Source organism: Chiloscyllium punctatum, chromosome 17 (genome assembly GCF_047496795.1).
Source record: "Chiloscyllium punctatum isolate Juve2018m chromosome 17, sChiPun1.3, whole genome shotgun sequence".
Classification (NCBI taxonomy): domain Eukaryota; kingdom Metazoa; phylum Chordata; class Chondrichthyes; order Orectolobiformes; family Hemiscylliidae; genus Chiloscyllium; species Chiloscyllium punctatum.
In genome coordinates, this window is record NC_092755.1 from 73,026,011 (window position 1) to 73,053,284 (window position 27,274).

The window sequence follows — 27,274 nt, forward strand, 5'->3', positions numbered from 1 at the left end:
CATTCTCACCAAACACATTCCTTGACTACATTCTGCGTCCTTAAATTCTGCTTCTCATCATAATTCATTTTTGTAATGTACTGTCAGAAGTCTCTTGTGTTCCAAGGGAACAAGAACCGATAGAGTATTTTGCAATATACGTAAATGACTTTGATGGGACACGGAGTGTAGCAGGTCCAGGTTTGCTGACAATACAAACTCAGGAAGGAAAGTAAATGGTGAGGAAGACATCAGGAGGCTGCGGAGAGATGGGTATGTTGGATGAGTGGGCAAGAAAATGACAGATGTACAGCCGTGCCCTAGAGTCAGTGCAACAAAGGTTCACTAAATTGATTCCTCAAGTACGGAGAATGTCTTACAAGGAGGGATTGAGTAGGGTTATTTTCCCTGGTGTTCAAAAATAATACAGGTGATCTCATTGAAACAGATGAAATTGTGAAGAGACTTGACAGACTGGAAACTTTGGGGGGGGGAAGAAAGCCAGGTTCCTGTTACTGAGAAATTGAGAATGTGAGGTCAGAGTCTCCGAATAAGCAGCTAGCCACTTGAGATCAGGAGGAATTTCCTCTTGGGAAGGACTGCGGGTGTTTGAGATTGTCTATACCAAAGAGTTAAGGATGTTCTGTCCTAGAGTATATCCAAGGCAGAAGTCAATAAATATTTAAATAGAGACAGAAGTAAGGATGATGAAATTGGATTAGACCAACCACAATCTTTTTGAATGAGCAGAGTAGGCTTAAAGGCCTAAATAGCCTATTCCTACCCATATTTCATATGTTCTAATGATAGGGGTATTTCTGAATTCTAATTGCCAGAATGTGGTCATATTTAATCATTGAAATTTTGGGTGAGAGCAGCTTGCAATACTTACAGTGGATGGTACAGTGGCTCAGTGGTTAGCATTGCTGCCTCCTAGTGCCAGGGAATCCGGTTCAATCCCAACCTCGGGTGATTATGTGGAGTCTGTATATTCTCCCTGATTCTGAGAGAGTTTCCTCCAAATTAGATGAATTGGCCTTGCTAAATAGCCTGTAGTGTCCAGGGATGTGCAGGCCAGGTAGGTTAGCCATGAGAGATGCAGGATTACAGGGATAGGATAGGGGGTCAGGGTAGGATGCTCTTCAGAGGGTTGGTGTGGACTTGATGGGATGAGTTGCCTGCTTCCACACTGTAGGGACTTTATGATTATACATTACACTCAGTGCATGTTTTTGCTTTGCACAAATGCAAAAAACTAAGTGACAATTCATTAAGAACCACATGATTGTGTAACTCTGAAAATGTAAGCTGGAAGTGTACCAGTGGAGTTATTGAAAGAATGCATGGAAATAAATTGATTAGTAATTACAAAACTAAACGGGTAGAAAGCACCTGGAACACAAGACAATGATTTTGATAACGTTTGAAGAAATAGGGTCACTTTATTATCTGGTTATACATCTGTGAAACACTTTCCCACATTTCTCCACATTAAAGTTTGCAGATTATTACTGAAGGCAGAGTATGGCGAAACGGTCACCAATATTAGCCCCAGCCCACCAGTACAGCGATGTGTTAGACTACAATAATAAACATTAATGGGAACAGACAACTTTGTTGGAAATGGAACATCACATTTGGGGGAAAAAAAGGGAAAAGTAAAATATAGTCTTTTAGAGATAAGGAAAGGCCCAAGTAAATCTTGGAGCAGTCAACATATTCTTCAGATAGAAAACAGGCATTAAATTTGTAGGAAGTTTACCTCCCTGTCTGTACAGTGCATTTGAATCTGAGACTCTGCTGCCATCTACAGGATGACAGAATACTCACAATCAAAATATGCTTCCTCATCGATCTGTTCAGAGATGTTATTACACACCTCTGGAGCACGTGGGACTTGAATCCAGGTCTCCTGGCCTGGAGACAGGGACATTACCACTGTACAACAAATGCTCCTAGGATGTATACATTCTGTACAAATTTAACTAAAGAAAATGATTACAGTTTGTCATTGTTTAAAGTTATAATTTATCTAAACTGCAAATCAGTAAGTAAATAAACCAGTAACAAGTGAAGTATATACATGCATTGTTAAAATACTGCAGAGAGGGCTGTCACCAATATGAATTGTTTCACAGATCACTCATCTCAAAGTTCTAAAAGCAACTTCTAGATAAATATCCCAATAGATTAAGGAAGGGAATTTAGCATGATTAAAGATGATTTATGGGGATGGATATACTGAAATGTATTTGGCAATTGGAAGAGTTCCTTGAATCATCCTGAAAGACAAATGGTTCCTGTTATAGCTGATGGAGCCAATGAAGGAAACACAAAAGTTGTCTCCATCATGTCAACAATCAACATACTTCTGATAGGAAGTGCAGATGATTTTTTTGTATCTGTGATGGTTTATATAAAGATACAGAATAACATTAATCGATCTTTCATGATACGGGAGCAGTCTTATACTACGTAGTACACAGTGAATTAAGCTATGATTTTTCACACAAAGGGTAAATGCCTAATGCCTACTATGACACAAGGTTATAGCATGAAAGCATGAACACCTGGACAGCTAATCCAGCCTTTAGGTGAATTACATTGTTTCTAGTGAGAAGGTCTTGGAGAGTTTCTTTTGTCTGTTACCTTTAGATGGCCCATCAATAATCTTGTAAACAATGAAGCTCTTTTAATCACACTGTTGTGGAGATAACATTGTCAATTAAAAATATGGTTGAGTTCATAGTACTTTACAATAGAAACACGTTGCAAGGAAATCTGACATTTTACACAAACACTTATATTGTTTCTATTGTTTTGTTTATTTATATGTTCTGTCATCTCCTTTTGCTTCCCAGTGGCTTGTCTCTTACTTCCTTTGTTTTCCACTGAACTCTCCATGTACTTCACCTTTTCTCTCTGTCTTCTCTCTTTTTCCAGATCTTCTTCATTCGTTCTCTTCCTGTGAGAGTGATGTGTCTTTTCACTCCTGTCTGATTTTGATTACTGACTGAACTGTCTCAATTTTTGCAGTAAATTTGTGCCCTCATTGGGTCAGACTGTAAGGCAGTTTGACCAGAATACAGTAGTCATGGAAAGCACAAGGCATTGGAGTGAAAATGGGGAACAGTGGGTCAGAGTAAGGTAGAGAGTATGAAATCTGGATTGGTAATGAGTTGAAAAAGGTAGAGAAAACACCCATTGGAAAACAGCAATCTGCCAAGACCCACTGTCAAGAACAATCACTGCTTTTGAAAGTAAACTCTTGAATGTTGGTCAAAGGAAAAGTGTCATGGACAAATTTAAAAAGAAGTTTGCAGAAACAAGAATAGCAAAAGCATTCCAGGACACTGTCTGTATTCTAATATTCTCTTCATCTGTGAAATGCACAGGTTAAAAAAAAAATCAATTTTTGTGTTACACAATTACATTCAAGCAAATGCATTTGATTATTGAAGGCCTATGGTTATGTTTTGTTTGTGCTATGCATTTTTAAGACCTCCAGTTTCCAATAGAATGTCCAATTCTTTTTGACTAGAGAAGCACATACCAAGGGAACAATATGAAGTACAGCCTTACCTTCAAAATGACAATGACAGCAATCTTATTACCACAGCATAAGTGACACATATCAATATAACATTTCTTTACCCCCTCTCATCCTTGCTCTTATTGTGCCTTGCATGTGCTACCCATCTGCACTTTATGTGACAAATTTTATAAAATTTGGTCTCCACTTTCTTAGCACTCTGCTATTTCAGCACTGTTTTCAGAGGTTATATAAAATTGAAATTCAGTTTTCTGTGTCTACTGTTTTCATTCTTTTCTTTTTAGCACATTTGAAGCGAGTGTCATTCACAAGGCTCCACATAATCCACATTTGTGCTGGGTTTAGTCTGTGCACTACTATGAGATTGTTATATAAGCATGGATCAAAATTGAATGGTTTAGGTACACCAAGTGTCTTGAAGCCAATGTGTGAAATTGGTGTTAACCCCAATTGCAACAAACACATGCCAACAAACACATCATCTATTGGGAAGAGATCCACATTTGCTGCAGTCCGATGCAGCTGTAATACAGTTTTCCTGGACATTACATAACCACCTCCTCCAGCATAGGGAGGATATGATTTATTCTGATACATGATGTTAGGAATGAAGTACTTAATTTTCTTATTTCTTTTTGGGATAGCATTGTGAATAATGTGCCCAGCAAAGAGATTATGATCTGGGTGAAAACCCTTGAGATATTCAATTGCATTTAATGTGTTCACAAAGACGTCATCATCTCCCTTTAAGACAAATTTTGCTGAGTAACAATCTGCAGCAAACCATCTGAGGAAATGAATCTCCTTCAATGTCAAATTGAAGAAACTGTCCTGGAAGTCCCATTGAAGGAGGTCACCATAGAGTTTGTATTCAGTTGCCACTAACTGATGGAGTGGCTGACCTTGGAACTTTTCTGTAATGCCCAACAAAAAAACTAATTTGACTTCAACTCCATTAATAACCCCTGCTTTTCCCCATGTATGTCGAATTGAGACCCGCCTGTCTATGTTGGGTGCCTTAGACTTAATAACTAATAATAAAAACAATTCTTGGGAGCATCCCTTTGGTTTCAGTAAAGCTCGAAAGGTCTGGCAGTGTTTATATTCCAGGAAATTCTGATACATCTTGGGTAGGTTTGAAGACTGGTTGGCGTATCGTTTATTTGGTAAACACTGAGAAGTTTTGGTTATATTTCTGCTTGCTTGAGGGACCAAAGTAGAATGTTCTTTTTCATGATTCTTCTCAGTTGCTCTGATCCTAGTTTGCCATTTGAAAAATAGCACACAAGCCGATGCTATTAAAGCAAGCCATAATGTTTTTCTTTTTCTCTTCAAATACATCATGAACAAAACAAAAGCAGCACTGTCTCTGAAAGAGAGTGAAAAGTCACAACATGTATGAGGGTATGAACTAACGTTAATATATCAATGATCTGGAAATTTGCTATATCTGTCTTCCCTCAGAGGTATAAACAATTTTTTATCCAAACGGGTTAATATAGTGAACTAAAATAGCTTAAATTCACAAAGGTATGACTCTTTGTGAAGATCCTGTCTATTTAAACTATGTGTAACTTTTTTTATTTTATGATATAAAAGCAGTGTCACAGTAATTTTAAAACATGGTTTATTATTGTGAGAGTATGCAAAGACTGATTTATTGAATATATTTTAGCAACCTCCTTTAGCTGTTGAAAAGTTAATTGAGTTGATTGAACAATCTTGGATTGATTACATGTCCTATAGTTCTCAGTATACCCTGGACACCAGGAAGGAGAAGATTTTTGACACAGTGGTAGCATCCCTATTTCTGAACTACAGAGCCTGAGATCAAGACCCACCTGCACTAAAGATGTGTTATAGTATGTCTGAACAGGCTTTTTTCAAGCGACTGTTTATTGAGCTTCCCGAGTTGCTCATGAGAAGAGGGGGGTGAGCTGCCTTCTTGAATCACTGCAATCCATATGTTGTAGATAGGTCCACAATGCCCTTCAGGATGGAATTGTAGGGTTTTGACCCAGCGACAGTGAAGGAACAACAATATTTCTCCAAGTCAGGATAATGAGTGGCTTGGAGAGGAACTTGCAGGTTGTGATAGTCCCAGGTGTTGAGCTCTTATTTTTCCTGGTGGAGGTGGTTGTGGGTTTGCAATGTGCTGTCTAAAGATCTTTGTGAACTTCTGCAGTGCATCTTGTAGATAGTATACACTGCTGCCATTGAGTATCAGTGATGGAGGGAGTGAATGTGGTACCAGTTAAGCAGGCTGCTTTGTCATAGAATCTCTACAGTGTGGAAGCAGGCCATTCAGCCCATCAAATCCATACTGATCCTCTGAAGAGCATCTCACCCAGACCCATCCCCCTACCCTATCCCTGTAACACTGCATTTCCCATGGCTAATCCACCTAGCCTGTACATCCTAGGCACTATGGGCGATTTAGCATCGCCAATCCACCTACCGTCTCAGTAGAAACCAGAGCACCCAGAGGAAACCTGCGTAGACACAGAGAGAACGTGTAAACTCCACCCAGACAGTTGCCCGAGGGTGGAATCGAACCCAGAACTCTGATGCTGTGAGACAGGAGTGCTAACTACTGAGCCGCTGTGCTACCATGCTGCCCTAAGCTACTGAAAAGCATAGAAGAAGAGAAGGACCTTGATGTACAAACTTATACACAAAGTCCTGAAAGGATCGGGAGAGCTGGATAAGGAGGTTAAGAAGGGATATGGGGTGCTTTTCTTTATCAACTAAATGCAGTGTATAAGAACACATCGGATATGTATTAACTACATAAAAGACTGATTCAACCACAGCTAGAGTACTACAGACAGTTTGGATCACCACCATAAAGGAAGGATGTGATCACAGTGGAGCAGGTATGAAGGAGATTTAGAACAAAGAGGTACAGCACAGGAACAGGTCCCTCGGCCCTCCAAACCTGGGCCGATCATCATAGCCGAAATAAACTAAAAAACAAACCTTCTGCCCTTATTCAGTCCCTATCCCTCTATTCCTTCCCTTTCATGTAACCATCCAGATGCCTCTTAAATGTCGCCAATGTGTCACCACATCTTCTGGCAGTGCGTTCTGTGTGAAAACCTTGCCTCGCACATCTCCCTTAAACTTTTCCCCCTCACCCTAAACTTGGGCACCCTTGTAATTGAAACTTCAACCCTGGGATAAAGACTATTCACTCTATCTATGCCTCTCATAATTTTGTATACCTCTATCAGATCTCCTCTCAGCCATTGTCTTTCCAGTGAGACCCAAGCAACATCCTGGTGAATCCGCTCTGCACTTTCTCCAAAGATTCTCCATCTTTCTGGTAATGTGGCAACCAAAACTGCACACAATACTCCAAAGGCAGACTAACAAGGATTTTGTATCGCTGCAACATGGTTTGCCAACTCATGTACTCCATGCCCTGGCTGATGAAGGCAAGTATACTATATGCCTTCTAAATCACCTTTGCCACCTGTGTTGTTACTTTTAGGGAATTGTGGACCTGCCCGCCCAGACAGTCTGTATGTTAATGTTCCTAAGTGTTCTGCCATTTACAGTATAACTCACACCTAAGTTTGATCCTCCAAAATGCATCACCTCCGCATTTCTCTGGATAAAACTCCATCCACCATTTCTGTGCCCAAGTCACCAATCTATCTCTATCCTGTTGTATCCTTTCACAATTGTCGGCACTATCAGCATATCCACCAATCTTCATGTCATACACAAACTTATAAGGATGTTGCTGAAAATGAAGAATTTTAACTATTAACGGAGATCATTTACTGTTTGAACACAGGAGGCCCTGGCAAGGTTTAATTGAAGAATCTATTTCCTTTAATGATGAGAGATTATGGATTTAAACTAATTGATAGAAGGATTAGAGAATCTGGAAGCTGAAAAGATTGTATAGGCAGAAATCCTCATCACATTTTGTAAAAGAAAATGTTGATAGACCGAGAGTAGGTAAGTGGAATTTAAATGGAATGCTGTTTCGGAGTCAGGATAGCTATAATGAGCCGACTAGACTCCTTTTGTGTCACAACGTTTGTAGGTTTGGCACAGTGAACATACAAAATTGTAACTATTTCCTTTACAAACTATTTAAAGATGTAGTTATCATTTCCTACGTTAAGAAAACTTTTTCTTTTCCCTTTCATTATATTTGAGGAAGCTCTTTAATAATTGAGCTGGATGAGGAATTGACTCTCGGCCAGAAGTTGCTGAGTTTGAATTCTGTCAATGCTCACTTAGCCTTGAATTATTCCTAGAAGCATAAGATCAATAGTCTGTCTCAGGATGTGATATATGTATGAAAACACTTACTGTACTTACCACAATATCACAATCTTCTTGCCTGGGCACCCTTGTTTGATCAGCAATGAAACATCAAGCAGTCGTGTACACATTCGAGAATGATGTACAAGGGTATTTTCTCTTTGTTTGCTCATTTGATCAGGTTCAATGTTGTGGTCCTGAATTAAAACCAATTCTAATAAAAACATTGTTAGCCCATCGTTGAGAACTTTGAATGCTCCTGGTGTCTACATCAGTCGGGCAATAGGAAAATGCAATGGAGATGTCTTTGTAATCATGCCCCAGATGTTCCACAGTATCTCATATTATGCTTCTGGTCTCAAAGGAGCTGCAAGAGGGCTCAAGCAGAAATAAGTGGAAATGACGTGTATCCTACAGTGAGAGGAAGAAAAATATAATACTAATTGGAAGTGGGAAGAGAAGATTGCATAATCTGAAAACATATATTTAAATGATACACCATAAATGATATAAATAATTACTTTCTAATTGACTTATCAAGCAAATTTCAAACCTGTTTAAAAGGTAATCCACTAACAGAACTCATCCAATATTCCTGATGAAGGGCTTTTGCCCGAAACGTTGATTTCGCTGCTCGTTGGATGCTGCCTGAACTGTGCTCTTCCAGCACCACTAATCCAACTGTTAATGTGTTGATCCTGTCTGATTTTGTGAGATCTGCTTCCTTCATCTGACATGACTGGTCCTTTGACCACATTGAACCTGGTGTTGAAAGCTCATCAAAGGACAGGAGAGGTTAAAGTGCAGATTGTGCACGAGATAAGGTTAATCTTGGCAGCATTTACCCATCTTCTGGACTGCTGGAGTCAGGCAGTGTCAATTCAACACGGGCAGCTTATCAGTTGTTTAACTGCATGAGCAATACCCAGTGGTGAAACTGGGAAATGAGATACAGAGAATGGCCTAAAAGGATAGAGAATATACTAACAGTGAAGATGAGCTGTTGCAAAGATAACATGAAAACAAACCGAAAGATTCTATATCAGAACGTGCATAAGCTAATGAATTGGTAGGGCATGTTGAAATAAATAAATATGATTTGACAGCTATTTAAGAAACATGGCTGCACGGTGACAGGATTGGACCTGACAGTTGAGTATTTGATATTCAAGGCACAATAGGAAGCTAGGTAAAGGCAGAGGGGTAACACTATTAATTAATGATAGCATTGGTTAAATAGTTAGAGATGACCTTAGTTCAGGAGATTGAGTTTGGATGGAGATGATGAATAGTAGGGGAAAGAAGTCATCAATGGCAGTGTTGTACTGGCCTCCTAACAGTAACTCCAATATAAACAAAGCATACGTAAATAAATTGCTGCTCACAATGTGGTATCCTTCACAATGAGGAGACAAAACACCAGACTGGGTGACCACTTTGTGGAATACCTTCATTTTGTCCGTAAAAATGACCCCGAGCTTTCAGTTGCTTGTCACTTCAACACACCACTGTGTCCTCATGTCAACATTTCTGTCTCAGGCCTGCTGCAGTGTTCCAGTGAAGAGCAAAACAAGCTGGAGCAACATCACCTGATCTTGTACTGAGGCACCTTACAGCCTTTAGGACTCAACATCAAATTTAACAATTTCAGAACATGAACACTTCCTTCCTTGTCGATTACCTACCCTCACAACTCCAGCTCCTGCCATGAAATGGGTTACTTTCAGCACAGCCATCCCATTTTCAGTGACCCCATTGTCCCTGTTACCACCTATCTAGCTTCTGTTCTTCCCTGGCCGACAATCAACAACCTCAATCTAACCCAGTCCTATTTGCCAGCATTTGACCCATATCCCTCTAAACCCTTCCTATTCACATACTCATTCAGATGTCTTTGAAATTCTGCAATTTTACCAGCCTCCACCACTTCCTCTGGCAACTCATTCTATACATGCACCTCCCTCTGCATGAAAAAGTTACCCTTGAGGTCCTTTTTAAATCTTTCCCCTCTCACTTTAAACCTATGCACTCCAGTTTTAGACTCTGCAATCCTCAGAAAAAGACCTTAGTTATTAACCCTATCCATGCCCCATGTGATTCTAAAAGGTAATCCATCAAGCCTCTGATGTTCCAGGGAAAAAAAGCCCCAACCTATTCAGCCTCTCCCAAGAACTCAAACCCTCCAGCCCTAGCAACACCTTTGTAAATCTTTTCTGTGCCATCTCAAGCTTAACAGCGTCCTTCCGATTGAAAGGTGACCAAAATCACACACAGCATTCAAAAGTGGCCTAACCAGCGTCCTGTACAGCCAGAACATGACCTCCCAACTCCTATACTCAAAGTTCTGACCAATGAAGGCAAGCGTGTTAAAGGTCTTCTTTACCACCCTGTTCTCCTGTGACTCCACTTTCAAGTAACCTGCACCCCTACATCTCTTTGTTTGGCAACACTCCCCAGAGGCCTAACATTAACTGTATAAGTCCTGCCCTGGTTTACCTGACCAAAATGCAACATCTCATATTTATCTAAATCCAACTTCTCGGCTGATTGGCCCAGCTGATCAAGGTCCCATTATACTCTGATTTTACCTTCTTCGCTGTCCACTACACTTCCAATTTTAGTGTCATCTGCACTCTTGCTAACCATATCTTCTATATTCACATCCAAATCATGCAGTATTCTGCTGGTCACAGGCCTCCAGACCAAAAAACTACCCTCTAACATCACCCTCTGCTTCTTACCTTCAAGCCAAATTTGAGTCCAATTGGTGAGCTCCGCCCCCATCCCCAGGATCTGATGTGATCTAACCTTAATACCCAGTTTACCATGCAGAATCTTGTTGAACACTTTGCTGAAGTCCATTTGGATAGCATCTACCACTCCGCCTTCATCAATCTATTTTGTCACTTCTTCAAAACTCAATCAAGTTAGTGAGACATGATTTCCCATGCTCAAAGCCATGTTGACCATCCCTAATAAATCCTTGCCTTTCCAAATGCAAGTAAATCCTGTCCCTCAGAATCCCCTCCAAATTGTGCCCACCAGTGATGTCAGCCTCACCGGTCTATAGTTCCCTAGATTTTCCTTACCACCTTTCTTAAATAATGGCACCACATTAGCCAACCTCCAGTCTTCCAGCACCTCATCCATGCCTATCAATGATGCAAGTATCTCAGCAAGGGGCCCAGCAATCTCTTCCCTAGCTTCCCACAAATGGAAACACCTGATCAGGTTTTAGGAATTTATCTCCCTTTATATGTTTTAAGACCGTCAGCAACTCCTCATCTGTAATAGGAACTCTTTTCAGGACATCACTATTTATTCCCCCAAATTCCTCTGTCCTTATCCACAGAAAGTATTAATGTGAAATACTCATTTAATATTTTATCCATCTCCTGTGGTTCCACACATCGACAGCCTTGCTGATCTTTAAGGGGCCCTATTCTCTCCCTAGTTACTCTTTTTTCCTTAATGTACTTATAGAATCTCAGCAGGTTTTGAGAAGATTTGTAGCTCAGGTTGTGGTTCTGCATGTAGGTTTACTTGCTGAGCTGCAAGGTTTGTTTTCAGAGGCTTTGTCACCATACGAGGTGACATCATCAGTGAGCCTCCAGATGAAACACTGGTGCCGTGGCCCATTTTCTATTTATGTGTTTAGGTTTCCTTGGTGATGTCATTTTCTGTTCCTTACCGAATATTTTTAGATTATCCTTTAGCGTATTTGCTAAAGCTATCTTATTTCCCCTTTTTGCCCACCTGATTTCCTTCTTAAATACGCTCCCACTGCTGTAGGGATTCACTAGATCCCAGCTATCTAAACTTGACATGTGCTTCCTTCATTTTCTTGAAGAGAGCCTCAATTTCTCCATTCATTCAGCATTCCCTACACCTACCAGCTTTGCCCTTCACACTAACAGGAACGTACTGTCTCTAAGCTCTGGTTATCTCATTTTAAAGGCCTTCTACTTCCCAACAGTCCCTTTCTTTGTGAATAGTCTCTCCCAATCAATCTCCCTGTCGAATACCATGAAAATTGGCTTTACTCCAATTTAGAACTTTAACTTGTGGATCAGTTTAATCCTTTTCCATAATTTTAAAAAAATAGAATTTTGATCATGTGCCCCTAAGTGCTCCCACACTGACACCTCAGTCACTTGTCCTGCCTTATTTCCCAAAAGAAGGTCCATATGCTCCAATCAATCCGCCTTCTGGTTGCCAGCCATCTTAACTCTCCCTCCCACCCCCCCAACAGCATGTCTATCTTGGGCTTTGTCCACCATCAAAATAAGGCCAGATGCAAACTGGAGGAAGAACACCTTATTTTCCACCTTGGGAGCTTTCAATCATATGGCCTTAACACAGAATTCATGAGCTTTCAAATCTCCCAATCTCTCCCTCACCTCACCCCAAGACCAGCCCTCCATCTCCACCCCTGCCCCTTGACCTGACCTTCCTGACCTTCCTTCCTACCTTTCTGCTTCATCCTTCCCACTGACCAATCACTATCACCTACCACCTGCAGCCACCTAATGTCATTCCATCTAGTTTTCCGCCAGGCTCACACCCCTCTCTCTATTTATTTCTCAACCCTTTTCCCCTTCCCCAGTCCTGATGTAAGGTTCCAACCTGAAACATCAACTCCCCTGCTCCTCTGATGTTGCTTAACCTGCTGTGCTTTTTCCAGCTCCACACTTTATCAACTTTGACTTTCCAGCATCTGCAGTCCTCACTATCTCCTTCTCCAGTAAGTACATCTACACATGGAATAAGAAAGTTTTCTTGTACACACTTAACAGATTCCTCCTCAACAAAGCTCTTAACACTATGACATTCCCAGTCTATGTTTGGAAAGTTAAAATGCCTTCCCATTAAAGCCCTATCATTCTTACAGATGTCTGAGATCTTCTTACATATTTGCTTCTCAGTTTCCCTCTGTCACCTGGGGGATGGAGGGGCCTATAATACAATACAAACAAGGTGATCATTTCTTTCTTATTTCCCAGTTTTACCCATGTATCTTCATCGGACAATATCCCAGGAATATCCTCCCTAAGTACAGCTGTAATGTTATCGTTAACTAAAAACGCCACTCCTTCTCCTCTCCTGCCTCCCTTTCAATCCTTCCTACAGCATCGATACTCCTGGAACATTAAGCTGCCAGTCCTATCCATCCCTGAGCCACATTTCTGTAATAGCCAAGATATAGTCCCAAAGATCAAGTGAGCTTTTGCCCTTCTGCTCGACAGGAGGTTTCTGTCCCCCCTGAGCTTGCCTTAGGCATTATGGCGTGGCAGGTGTACCACCCCAATCAAACTCCCCACCTGTCACTGTCCCCAGAGTGGGTCTCCTCCCAGAAGTGAGAGCCCCTCGGGGTTTGCCTCCCTGCCTGAGCAGGTAAGTGAAAAACAATAAGAGCAGCCGAAGCCTCCCACTTATTCCACACCTCTTATGTCTCTGCATAGTGTCAGATTAGAGTCAGGCTCGACAGAATCTTGCTCCCAGTCATACCTGCATGGGCAGCACGGCAGCTCAGTGGTTAGCACTGCTGCCTCACAGCACCAGGGACCCAATTCCAGTCTTGGACAACTGTCCATGTGGAGTTTGCACATTCTCCCTGTGTCTGTGTTGGCTTCCTCCAGGTGCTCTGATTTCCTTCCACAGTCCAAATGTGTGCAGGTCAGGTGAATTGGCCATGGTAAATTGCCCATATTGTTAGGTGCATTAGTCAGATGTGGGTGGGTTACTCTTCGGATGGTTAGTGTGGACTTTTTGGGCCGAAGGGCCTCTTTTCACACTGTAGGGAATCTAACCTAATCTAAGTTCATCTGCCTTATCTGTCAGGCCTCTCGCTTTGAAGTAAATGCAGTTTAATTGATCAGTCTTCCCTCATTTTCTGTGAGAAAGTGGGAGGGATTGGGGGGGGGAGGTGAGTGCAAAAGGGGCTGAGAGATACGGCATGGTGGGCGGCATGGTGGCACAGTGGTTAGCACTGCTGCCTCACAGCGCCAGAGACCCGGGTTCAATTCCCGCCTCAGGCGACTGACAGTGTGGAGTTTGCAAGTTCTCCCGGTGTCTGCGTGGGTTTCCTCCAGGTGCTCCGGTTTCCTCCCACAGTCCAAAGATGCGCAGGTCAGGTGAATTGGCCATGCTAAATTGCCCGTAGTGTTAGGTGAAGGGGTAAGTGTAGGGGTATGGGTGGGTTGCACTTCGGCGGGTTGGTGTGGACTTGTTGGGCCGAAGGGCCTGTTTCCACACTGTAGGTAATCTAATCTAATAACTGGGATGGTGGTGGGAAGGAAGCTGGAAATGCCATAGGTAGATGAAGGTGGGGGTGATGGTGATAGGTCAGAACGGAAAGTGAAGCAGATAGGTGGGAAGGAAGATGGACAGATAGGACAGGTCAAGAGGGCAGTCCTGTGTTGGAGGGTTGGATCTGGGATAAGGTGGGGCAGGGGAGATGAGGAAACTGGTGAAATTGGCATTGATCCCATGAGGGTGGAGAGTCCCAATGCAGAAGATGAGCTGTTTTTCCACCAGTCGTCAGGTGGCTAGAGTTTGGTGGTGGAGGAGGCCCAGGACTTGCATATTCTTGGCAGAGTGGGAGGGGGAATTCGGTCACAGGGTGGTGGGGTTGTTTAGTGCGTGTGTCCTGGAGATGTGCTCTGAAACATTCTACAAGTTGATGTCCTGTCTCCCCAATGTAGAGGAGACCACATTGGGAGCAATGGACATAGTAGATGAGACGTTTGGATGGGCAGGAAAATCTCTTATCTCATTTTCAGCCAAGCTCTTGTCTGCCCTGATGATTTGACTTACTCTTCTTACGTATTGCACCTGCTTCAGCCTTTTCTCTTTCTCACAATTGCTTTGGATGGCTCCCCACTGTCCTTACCAGTTCAAAGCCTCCTGAGTAACATTAGTAAATCTCCCTGCAATGATATTGGTCCACTTGCAATTCAAAGGAACTCCTCTCTCTTAAACAGGTCATTTTTACCCCTAATGAGTTCCCAGTGGTCCAAATATATGAATCCTTGCCCCCTGCATCAGCTCCTCAGCCACACATTCATCTACTCAATCCTCCTAGTCCTACTGTTACTAGCACATGGCAGCAGTAGCAGTCCAGATATTACTGCCCTCAAGGACCTACTTTTTAACCTCTTGCCTAGTTTCCTATATTCTCTTTACAGAACCTCATCCCTTTCCCTATCTATGTCATTGGTACCAATGTGCACAATGACCTTCTGATAGTCATTCACCCCTTTCAGAATGTTCTGCATCCTCTCTGAGACATCCTTGACTATGGCACCAAACAGGCAACACACCATCCTGATCTCTCACTGGCAGCTGCAGAAACATCTGTTTGTGCCCCAGACTAGAGAGTCCCCTGTTCAATTGATCGCTTGGAACCTGACATACCCCTCATTACAGTAGAGACAGTCACAGTACCAGAAGCCTTGCAGTCAGTGCAATACTTCCCTGTAAGGTATACCTGTTTGAGATGGGGATAGCCATAGAAGATTCGTGCACTACTTGGCTACCTCTCCTACCTTTCCTAGTAAACCATCCAACTGACTGTATCCGCCATGTCTCCACCTTCCTGAAATTGTCACCCATCACATCCCTTTGCCCTTGTAAACTCTTCATTGTGCAGAGAAATCAAAGGCTGCAGGTGCTGGAGATCAGAGCCAAAAAGTGTGGTGCTGGAAAAGCACAGCTGGTCAGGCAGCATCCAAGGAGCTGGAAAGTCGATGTTTCAGGCATCAGCTCTTCATCACATTCCTGATGAAGGGCTTATGCCTGAAATGTTGATTCTCCTGCTCCTCGAATGCTGCCTGACCAGCTGTGCTTTTCTAGCCCCACACTTTTTAAACTCCTTGTTGCCTCTAATTACTGCTCCAGATTGTTTCACATCTGCAGCATTCACACTTCTTTGTTTTATTATATTTGTGATAAAGAAATGGTGTAATCATGGGGAATTTTACTTATGCATAAACCAGAAAAATCAAGTTTGACACTGATAGTCTGGACGAGGAGTTAATAAAATGCTTTTGAAATAGTTCCTTAGAGTAGCATGTTCTGAAACCAATTATAGAGCATGCTATATTTGACTTGGCATTGTGTAACGAGACAGGATTAATGAATAGCTTGATAGAATTGACCATAGCATGATTGAATTTCACATCTGTTAGGAAGGGGCAAGACTGAGTCTACGACAAATATTTAAACTTAGATAAGGACATGAAAATGTAGTTAGCTAAAGTGAACTGTTAGGTAGGGGATTCACAGGTTAGCAGCTGTAGGTGGGAATGTGAAATTCAAACCAGTAACATATCACCCACAATCTAATTGAACAACATGGCAGACTTCAGGGCTGAACGGTTTACTCTGTCCCTAAATGGCATGTTTGTATGAATCAGAATTTCTCCAGTTGAACCTGATAAAGATGACTGTCAGTGGAATCCTCAGTATTAAACTGTATTTCAAACTCTATATGCAATCCGTAACCAAGACGATCTACTCCTTTGGAATATTACCCTGCTCAATGTCAAATCTTTGAAGCATGATGAAACACTTCACTGCACGAAAGGAGCTTTATGTAAACCGTTGTGATTTTGAATAAGTGACTCTTTAACTGCACTTTTGTTAAAAGTAGAAAACAAGACATTTATTTTGCATAGATCTTCAAAATGAACTTACAAGACTTCATTCCTGTCCTGAACTGTTAACCTTGTACCTGTTGCCCCTTCACCAACCTAACAATCTTATTGTAACATAAAGTGAACAATTTCTCCCAAAATGTAGGATATAGCATCGGTTTATGTTAAGAAGAAGACATTGATGCGCATTTAAAATTCGAATACCTTGAGTGAGATTAATTTTTCTGGTGCTGTTTCTGAATTCCTCCGCCTCCGCCGTATCTGCTCCCAGGAGGACCAGTTCCACCACAGAACACACCAGATGGCCTCCTTCTTTAGAGACCGCAATTTCCCTTCCCACGTGGTTAAAGATGCTCTCCAACGCATCTCGTCTACATCCCGCACCTCCGCCCTCAGACCCCACCCCTCCAACCGTAACAAGGACAGAACGCCCCTGGTGCTCACCTTCCACCCTACCAACCTTTGCATAAACCAAATCATCCGTCGACATTTCCGCCACCTCCAAACAGACCCCACTACCAGGGATATATTTCCCTCCCCACCCCTTTCTGCCTTCCGCAAAGACTGTTCCCTCCACGACTACCTGGTCAGGTCCACGCCCCCAAACAACCCACCCTCCAAATCATCCGTCGACATTTCCGCCACCTCCAAACAGACCCCACTACCAGGGATATATTTCCCTCCCCACCCCTTTCTGCCTTCCGCAAAGACTGTTCCCTCCACGACTACCTGGTCAGGTCCACACCCCCAAACAACCCACCCTCCAATCCTGGCACTTTCCCCTGCCACTGCAGGAACTGTAAAACCTGGGCCCACACTTCCTCCCTCACCTCTATCCAAGGCCCTAAAGGAGCCTTCCACATCCATCAAAGTTTTACTTGCACATCCACTAATATCATTTATTGTATCCGTTGCTCCCGATGCGGTCTCCTCTACATTGGGGAGACTGGGCGCCTCCTAGCAGAGCGCTTTAGGGAACATCTCCAAGACACCCGCACCAATCAACCAAACCACCCCGTGGCCCAACATTTCAACTCCCCCTCCCACTCTGCCGAGGACATGGAGGTCCTGGGCCTCCTTCACCGCCGCTCCCTCACCACCAGACGCCTGGACGAAGAACGCCTCATCTTCCACCTCGGAACACTTCAACCCCAGGGCATCAATGTGGACTTCATCAGTTTCTTCATTTCCCCTTCCCCCACCTCACCCTAGTTCTAAACTTCCAGCTCAGTAACTGTCCCCATGACTTGTCCGGACTTGTCCTACCTGCCTATCTCCTTTTCCACCTATCCACTCCACCCTCTCCTCCTTGACCTATCACCTTCATCCCCTCCCCCACTCACCCATTGTACTCTATGCTACTTTCTCCCCACCCCCACCCTCCTCTAGTTTATCTCTCCATGCTTCAGGCTCACTGCCTTTATTCCTGATGAAGGGCTTTTGCCCGAAACGTCGATTTCGAAGCTACTTGGATGCTGCCTGAACTGCTGTGCTCTTCCAGCACCACTAATCCAGAATCTGATTACGATGTGTTGAGTTAGTAATTGGTAACCACAGGCATTACACCATTATACTCTTGAGAACAATGCTGTGTCCTTTATAAATCCAACAGGCCTGTGATTCTGGCTCCAGTCTTCTGAGACTATGATCATTAAATGGCACCTCTCCATTGGTATTATGCACTATTGATGTAAAGTGAATCTAATTTTGCAAAATAGGAATTTCACAACTGAAAAGTTACTTTCACTGTCCCCACCCAAGAACACGCAAGTACACTGTAACTACCTAGAGACCTTGTACACAGAAGTATTGGTTAAGTAACAGAGATGTGTTTTTTTTAATTGGGAACTTTGATAGGAAATTAGATTCAAAAGGCATTTTCATTCTGCGGACTTCGAAGCATTTGAGCTTGTTTTAACATTTTGGTAATGTTTTCCTATTTATGGTAGGCAATCTTTATTGTACACTGACACTAAATGTATCCCTTCACAGTAACAAAATGCTTCCCTTCCCTCCACATTATGAGGGGAAACATTGATAATGTTAGCACATCACAAGATTATGACTGAATTATGCACTTCCTTGTACATTTATATATTGTAACTGCCATATCCACTTTTCAACAGTAGGTTCAAGTCAGTCGTTGATATAAACACATGTTATACAGTAAACATGTTTTCCTTTAAACATTAGTGGGTGGAAGGAACTTATTTTCAAATGTAAATGTAGATCTCCAATCTTACAGATTAAGTATGCTTGCTTTTGCTGACTTATTGTAATGTATTATGAATGAACAATGAGGAAAATTAAAAGTAACCTATAAATTTTAGATTGATAAATTATTCTTTCATCTTAATTGATGCAGCAGCCAGTAAAAAAGAACAAAGGCTGTAGCCAGACACACAGACATCTTAAACACATTACCCATACCTACATTTACAATGGTGTTTTTAATCTAACAGTGAGTGAAATGTGTCAAACATTACCAAAAACACATTAAGGCCTTACCTGGTCACTTATTTATCTTGGTTTGGTTTGATACACTGTTTCTGTAACCTGATAATCATAAATAAAAATACTTGAGGTAGGAGGTACTGAAAGGAGTGCTGTTTACTCATACTCCTTATAAAAGGAGCCGTAACGTCAATGTATCATAAGGAAATGCACTAAGTGGCCATTCCTCAGGGATACTGAGAGTGTGTAACTATGGAGACCTGGGATGAAGATACATACACAGAAAAGGTACTGATGAATTAATGAAGAGAGACAAACACTAGGAAATGTAACATTTTAATCTAGCTAATCATCCACACAAGGAATTAGATATTCATACATCTTCTGGAGAGGGTGTGGTTGGTGTTTTCCATCAGCAGTAACATACTGATTTCAATTTACTCTATTGAAAATCAGTGCTTTTTTTTCTCCATTTGTTCCTTTATTGATATTTAATTCCAAAAAAAAATTCCTGAGCTTAACACGGAAACTGTGAACACTTTGGAAAATGAGAGGAGCAGTGAGATCTAAGAACAAATTATTAAAAGTTGCAACAAGGATTAATAAGGCTGTACTAAAGCAAACAAAGCACTGAGGTTCATTTCCATCGAGGGTTCGAATTGTATTTTCGAAATGTAACACAAATGAAATATATGATTCTGTTTACTTGAGGATTTCTGATAGGCTTATTTAGGGATACACATATTTACTGTGCAAAGTGATCTCCAGATATAGTATTTGCTTAGATTACTACAGTGCAGAAACTGTGATCATATGATAACATACAGTTACTTGGCTCATTCGCACACTGAGCATTTAAAGAGACATCACTCCAAAGGAGATAACAACAGAAATCAGGAGAATCTCTTTAATCAGAGGATGAACAGAATTTGAACTCACTATCACAAAGAATAGTTGTGGCAAAGAACATAGGTGCATCACCAGGAAGCTGTTTAAGTAGGAGCAAATTACTGCAAAGGCTGGAATCTGTACTGAAAACAACAAATGCTGGAGGTCACAGAGGGTCAGACAGCATCCATGGAGAGAGAGCAAGCTAATGTTCGATTGTAGATGACTGTTCATCAGAGCTGTATAATTACATGCAGGAGAAAGGCATAGAAAGATGTGCTGAAGGAGTTAGATGAGAATAGAAGAACATAAGAACTCGGAGCAGGAGTAGGCCATCTGGCCCTTTGAGCCTGCGCCACCATTTAATAAGATCATGGCTGATCTTTTTGTGGCCTCAGCTCCACTTACCTGCCCTTTCATCATAACCCTTAATTAATTTACTGTTCAAAGCTATTTTAGCTTTGAAAGCATTTACTGAGGAAGCCTCAACTACTTCACTGGGAATTCCATAGATTCACAACCCTCTGGGTGAAGAAGTTCCTCCTCAATTCAATCCTAAATCATCTCCCCCTAGTTTTGAGGCTCTGCCCTCTTGTCCTAGTTTCACCCACCAGTGGAAACATCCTCTCTACATCTATCTTATCGATTCCATTTATAATTTTATGTGTTTCTATAAGGTCTCCCCTCATTCTTCTAAATTCCAATGAATATAGTCCCAATCTACTCAGTCTCTCCACATAAGCCAACCCCCTCAACCCTGGAATCAACCTACTGAACCTCCTCTACACCCCTTCCAGTACCAGTCTATCCTTTCTCAAGTAAGGAGACCAAAACTGTACACAGTACCACAGGTGTGACCTCACCAGCACCCTATATAGCTACAACATAACCTTGCTGCTTTTAAGCTCAATCCCTTTAGCAATGAAGAATAAAATTCCATTTGCCTTCCTAATTACCTGTTGTATCTGCAGACCGATCTTCTGTGATTCATGCAATTTTTTTACCATTCAAGTAATACTCCTTTTTACTGTTACTCCTACCAAAATGGATGACTTCACATTTATTAACATTGTATTCCATCTGCCAGACCTTTGCCCACTCATTTAAATGATGTCCCTTTGCAAAGTTTCACAGTCCTCTGCACACTTTGCTTTCTCACTCATCTCAGTATCATCTGCAAACTTTGACAAACTACACATGGTCCCCAACTCCAAATTATCTATGTAAATTGTGAATAATTGTGGTCCTAACACTGATCACTGATTTCCAACCTGAAAGGCAATTATTTATCCCCACTCTTTGCTTCCTATTAGTTAACCAATCCTCTATCCATGCACCCCTCTATCCAGGGGTGAGGTACATAATTCCTTGAAAGTGGTGTCACAGAGAGGCAGGGTGGTGAAGAAGGCAATTGGCACATTTATATTCGTCGGTCAGAGCTTTGAGTATAGAAGTTGGCGTGTCATGTTCCGTCTGTACAAGACATTGGTAAGGCCGCATTTGGAATACTGGATACAATTCTGGTCACCCTGCAATTGGAAGGATGTTATTAAACCAAAAAGGGTGGATACAACCACCTGATGAAGGAGCAGCGCTCTGAAAGCTAGTGCTTCCAAATAAACCTGTTGGATTATAACCTGGTGTTGAGGGATTATCAAACTTGTGCCAATTTGTATATTTGTTAAGGATTTAGATGGAGAGGAATTTGTTAAGTCTGTAGGGTTAAGGAGAATCCAAAGGGTTTTTACAAATACATTATGGACAAAAGGGTAACTAGGGGGAGAATAGGGCCCCTCAAAGGTCAGTAAGGCAGCCTTTGTGTGGAGCCTCAGGAGATGGGGGAGATACTAAACAAGTATTTTGCAACAGTATTTACTGTGGAAAAGGTCATGGATGATATAGAATGTGCAAAATAGAGGTGACAGTTTGAAAAATGTCCATTTTACAGAGGAGGAAGTGCTGAATGTCTTGAAAGGCACAAAAGTGGATAAATCCCCAGGACCTGATGAGATATACCCTAGAACTCTGTGGGAAGCTAGGGAAGTGATTGCAGGGTCTCTTACTAAGATATTTGTATCATCAATAGTCACAGATGAGGTGCCAGAAGACTGGAGGTTGGCTAACGTGGTGCCACTGTTTAAGAAAGGTGTAAGGACAAGCCAGGGTACTATAGACCAGTGAGCCTGACCTCAGTGGTGGGCAAGTTGTTGGAGGGAATCCTGAGGGACAGGATGTACATGTATTTGGAAAGGCAAGGACTGATTAGGGATCGTCAACATGGCTTTGTACGTGGGAAATCATGTCTCACAAACTTGATTGTATTTTCTGAAGTTACAAAGAGAATTGATGAGGGCAAAATGGTGGATATAATGTATATGGACTTCAGTAAGGCGTTCGACAAGATTTTTCATGGGGGACTGGTTAGCAAGGTTAGATCTCATGGAATACAGAGAGAACTAGCCATTTGGATACAGAACTGGCTCAAAGGTAGAAAACACAGGATGGTGTTAGAGGGTTGCTTTTTAGACTGGAGTCCTGTGACCAGTGGAATGCCACAAGTTTCCGTGCTGAGTCCACTACTTTTCATCATTTAAGTAAATGATTTGGATGTGAGCATAAGAGGCATGGTAGTAAGTTTGCAGATGACACCAAAATTGGAGGTGTAGTGGAAAGCGAAGAAGGTTACCTCAGATTACAATGGGATCTTGATCAGATGGGCCAATGGGCTGAGAAGTGACAGATGGTGTTTAATTTAGATAAATGCGAGGTGCTGCATTTTGGGAAAGCAAATCTTAGCAGGACTTATACACTTAATGGTAAGGTCCTGGGGAGTGTTGCTGAACAAAGGGACCTTGGAGTGCAGGTTCATAGCTCCTTGAAAGTGGAGTCGCAGGTAGATAGGATAGTGAAGAAGGTATTTGGTATGCTTTCCTTCCTAAGTCAGAGGAATGAGTACAGGAGTTGGGAGGTCATGTTGCAGCTGTACAGGACATTGGTTAGGCCACCGTTGGCATATTGCGTGTAATTCTGGTCTCCTTCCTATCAGAAAGATGTTGTAAAACCTGAAAGGGTTCAGAAAAGATTTACAAGGATGTTGCCAGGGTTGGAGGATTTGAGCTATAGGGAGAGGTTAAATAGGCTGGGGCTGTTTTCCCTGGAGCATCGGAGGCTAAGGGGTGACCTCATAGAGGTTTTTAAAATTATGAGGGGCATGGGTAGGATAAATAGACAAAGTCTTTTCCCTGGGGTCAGGGAGTCCAGAACGAGAGGGCATAGGTTTAGGGTGAGAGGGGAAAGATATAAAAGAGACCTAAGGGGCAACATTTTCACACAGAGGGTGGTGCGTATATGGAATGAGCTGCCAGAGGAAGTGGTGGAGGCTGGTACAATTGTAACATTTAAAAGGTATCTGGATGGGTATATGAATAGGAAGGGTTTGGAGGGATATGGGCAGGTGCTGGCAAGTGGGACTATATTGGATTGGGTTATCTGGTCGGCGTGGACGAGCTGGACTGTGCTGTTTCTGTGCTGTACATCTTTATGACTCTCTGACTTGGCCTCCACAGCACTGCATGGCAATGAGTTCCACCCTTTTTTGAGATCCTCAATAAGTTCTCATAAATGAGTCAGACACAATTTCCCTTTCATGAAGCCATGCTGACACTACTTGGTAAGGTTATTAATTTTCAAATATTCTGGGATTATTCCTTAATAATTGATTCCAACAATAGATAATAAGCTAATCAGCTGTGAGGTACCCCTTTTTTGCCTCTTTCCCTTTTTGAACAGGGGAGTCACATTGGTAGGTTTTAATTCTCTGGTAATTTTCCAGAATCTAAAGATTTTTGGAAAATGATAACCAGTGCATCCACTATCTCTAGCTACTTCTTTTAGGATCCTAGGATACAAGCCACCAGGGACAGGGGACATATCTGCCTTTAACCCTATTAGTTTGTCTAAAAATTATTCTCCAGTGAGGGTGATGGAACCTAATTCCTCCTTGATATTCTTTAGCATTAATAGGATGCTGAAAGTACATTCCACCATGAAGTCTGATGTCTGTTTAATTCCTTTGCCATTTTTTTATTCCTCATAACTATTTCCTCAGAATAATTTTCTAAGGGGCCTATGTTCACCTTGACCTTTCTCTTTCTTTTTATGTATTAAAAGAACCTCTTATTGTCAGTTTTTATATCCCTCGCTAGTTTGCCCACGTAGTTTATTTCCCTCTCTGTTTGTCTTTTTAGAGCTTCTTTGCTGAGTTCTGAATTTATCCCAGTCTTCAGAACTATCTCTGATCTTTCCTGTCTTATATGCTTTTGGTTCAACTTAACTTCCTTGGTTAGCCATTCTTTTAGAATCCTTCCTCTTTACTATGTTGTATTTTTGCTGAGAGTCATGAATTACCTCTGTACATGTCTGCTATTGCTTGCTTAATGTCTTTCCTGCTAATCTATCCACCTAGTCCACTTTAGCCAACTCTATCCTCATTTCATTGTAATTCCCTCTGCAGTCAAAGGTTCAATTGTTTGTGACAGATGAGTGATGTTTGGAGTTTCCCAACATCTTACATCGTTGGGCAGGATAAAGAGGGTGAAGGCACTGGATACTGCAAAGGAAATGGATTTTGACAATAAATGGCAATGGTATGAAGACTTGTGCTCCAGAACTTGCTGCTTCCCTAGCCAAACCGGTCTAGTACAGCTGCGATACCCTGGTGTGTCCCCAACAATGTGGAAAATTGCCGATGTACGTTTCTAAAAGAAAAGCAGGGCAAATCCAACCCAACTAATTACCACATCATCAGTCTACTCTCAATCATCAGTAAAGAGATGGAAGGTTTCATCAACAGCGCTATCAAGCAGCATGTCCTCAACAATAACCTGCTCAGTGATGCCCAGTTTGGGTTCCGCCAAGGCCACTCAGCTCCTGACGTTATTACAGCCTTCGAGTCTAACCTTAGCTTCTGCCTCAAAGCTAGTGAACAGCACAAAGAGTTGACTGCCAGCCACTTACTATGGTCAGTTCAATGAAATAATTATTTGTAACTGCTTGTTTGTGCTTAAGGGTTTGGGGTGTTGAGTCATCTCCCACAAGCATTCTCTCCAATTAAACATTCAGATTCTCTGTGTTGTAGAGATGTTCTAATCAAGATGTTCAGAGACACACCTCCAGAGCTGATGAGACTTGAACTCAAGCCAACTGGCTAAAAGGTAGGGTCACTACCACTGTACCACAAGAGCCTTCCTCTTTATTGGGTAAGTCAGTTAATATTTAAAAATGTTAAATGACATTACAAGATTAGTCGCACCCATCAGGATATAAAGGACTGCTCCTTGTAGGAGCTTCCCAGTTACCAGTTCCTTACTTATAAGGAGAAAGTGAGGACTGCAGATGCTACAGAGCAGAGTCGAGAGTGTGATGCTGGAAAAGCACAGTAGGTCAGGCAGCATCTGAGGTGCAGGAGAATTGATGTTTCGAGGCATAAGCCATTCCTGATGAAGGGCTTATGCCCAAAACATCAATTCAAAGATTCAATTGTTTGTGACAGATGAGTGGTGTTTGGAGGTTGCCACATCTTACATCGTTGGGCAGGATAAAGAGGTTGAAAGCACTGGATACTGCAAAGGAAATAGATTTTGACAACAAACAGCAATGGCACTAAAGACTTGTGCTCCAGAACGTGCTGCTCCCCTAGCCAAGATGGTCCTTCTAAGGAGCAATTCTGTCCCCAATAAGATGGTGACTGTGGTAGTATCTCTCATGCATGAGTGGTCTTGTGAACAAATCTTCAGCTCTCCTAAAACTACAGATATCCAAGGAGAACAAAGAAGAAAACATTACAGCAAAAAACTGTTATTGTATCTTTAAATATTCAGGACCTCAAAAGCCCAGAATCTGACAGCTTCTGTGAATGTGGTAGTCAGCAGTTAAAAAAACACTGCAGACAGGTACCAGTACTCAGTGTGCCTGTAAAAGTTCAAAGGCTCCGGGGTAGTGAAAACACTTGTGCAGATCACTGAAAGTCTTATTAGAGTGACAGTAATAAAAATTCAAATAATAAACCCAGGAAAAATATCAAACATCTAAAATAATTTAAATTCTTAAGAGGCAAGTTGAAAATGTTTACACGTAAGGGAAAACTCTAGGATTAGAAGTGAAGGCCTAAAGTACATTATTTAATAAACTAGCAGTGTTAAAAATCACTTGAAATCTTCAGGAAAAGCTGCAAAATAAAATGCATGTTCAATTTTCCAAAAATTAAAAGAATCATTAAATTGGCAATGTAATTTGACTGATTAGAGTGAAGTAGTTGAAGGCAGAAGATAGGTTTATGAAAATAATTTTAAGTGGTAAAATAATTTTTGTTTTTCAATTAATATATTCTTAAAGACTCAATAACAGAGCATAATCATTTTTTTTCTCAACATAAAATGGTGTGCATACCTGAAGGAAGTTGAAAGGGTATGAATTGTTCATATTACCAAGAAAGGAAAACGGAGCAGATTTTCAGTCTTGCTCCATCTTGGGGAAAAATTACAGCACTTCTTCAATTAAAGCACTTCAGTTATCTTTAAACGTTTGAAAGCCATTATTCCTTCAAAAGGAATAGGAGGGCATGGTGGCTCAGTGATTAGAACTGCTGCCTCCCAGTGCCAGGGTCGCAGGTTCAATTCCAGCTTTGGGCAATTGTGTGAAATTTACACATTCTCCTCATATCTGCGAGGGTTTCCTCCAGGTGCTCCCACAATCCAATGATGTGCAGGTCAGGTGAATTGGCCGTGTTAAATTGCCCGTAGTGTTAGGTGCATTAGTCAAAGGGAAATGGGTCTGGGTGGGTTACTCTTCAGAGGGTTAGTGTGGACTGGTTGGGCTGAAGGGCCACACTGTAGGGAATCTAATATAACTCTGAAACATTCAGCACTTTTTTTAGTTGAAATTACAGAAAAGGAAAATGAAAAGATAGAAGGAAAAAACGTTTACTAAAACAACAAAACTTATTTATGACAAATATTCATAGAATTCACTTTGTGAAAGATAAATTAAACTTTTTTTTAATAGATATTTTTATCGAAAATTTAACATATTTTTACAAGTTTACAAATAAAAAAATCCCAAGTATAAACATTAATATACAATTAAATCTTAAATAAATAATAACCAAAATCTATCAAACCGAAAAAAGAGATACCAAGAGAAGAAAAACAAAACTCAACTAACTACTAATCTAACCTACAACTAACCAGAGTGTATAATTAAGTCTCTTACATTATTCAGGGGAAAAAAAAACACAGAAATTGAGTAGTGCGATACATGCTCGGAGTGTGTTAACATCAAATCATAACAAAACCCGTATTCGTGCGGGATTCCTCTCCCAAGGAGCCTCGGACCAGCCAGGTTCACCATCTCAATTAAATAAAAGCCCTTGTTAGGATGGCTGAAATATCTGTATTTGTGTAAT

General features: G+C 41.5%; 2 protein-coding genes across 2 annotated transcripts in view; both read right to left on the bottom strand.

The window, feature by feature from the left end:
• Positions 1-3,775: 3,775 nt before the first annotated feature.
• On the bottom strand, positions 3,776-4,873 carry LOC140487656 (N-acetyllactosaminide beta-1,3-N-acetylglucosaminyltransferase 4-like). The gene has a single exon (XM_072586940.1). It carries the CDS (start codon positions 4,871-4,873, stop codon positions 3,776-3,778), a length of 1,098 nt encoding a protein of 365 aa, XP_072443041.1.
• A 3,003-nt stretch (positions 4,874-7,876) lies between these two features.
• The window catches only part of LOC140487968 (leucine-rich repeat-containing protein 43-like), a 79,488-nt gene continuing 60,090 nt past the window's right edge, over positions 7,877-27,274 (bottom strand). Inside the window, exons 12-13 of the mRNA XM_072587441.1 lie at positions 18,979-19,026; positions 7,877-8,224 (exon numbers count right to left, since the gene is read on the bottom strand). Coding sequence (XP_072443542.1) covers positions 18,983-19,026 — 44 coding nt within the window. The 3' untranslated portion in view covers positions 7,877-8,224; positions 18,979-18,982. The remainder of the gene's footprint in view (positions 8,225-18,978; positions 19,027-27,274) is intronic.

Bases quoted from the DNA above. Each gene is read 5' to 3' on its own strand.
- LOC140487656 (XM_072586940.1), bottom strand. From the start codon at position 4,873: ATGTATTTGAAGAGAAAAAGAAAAACATTATGGCTTGCTTTAATAGCA.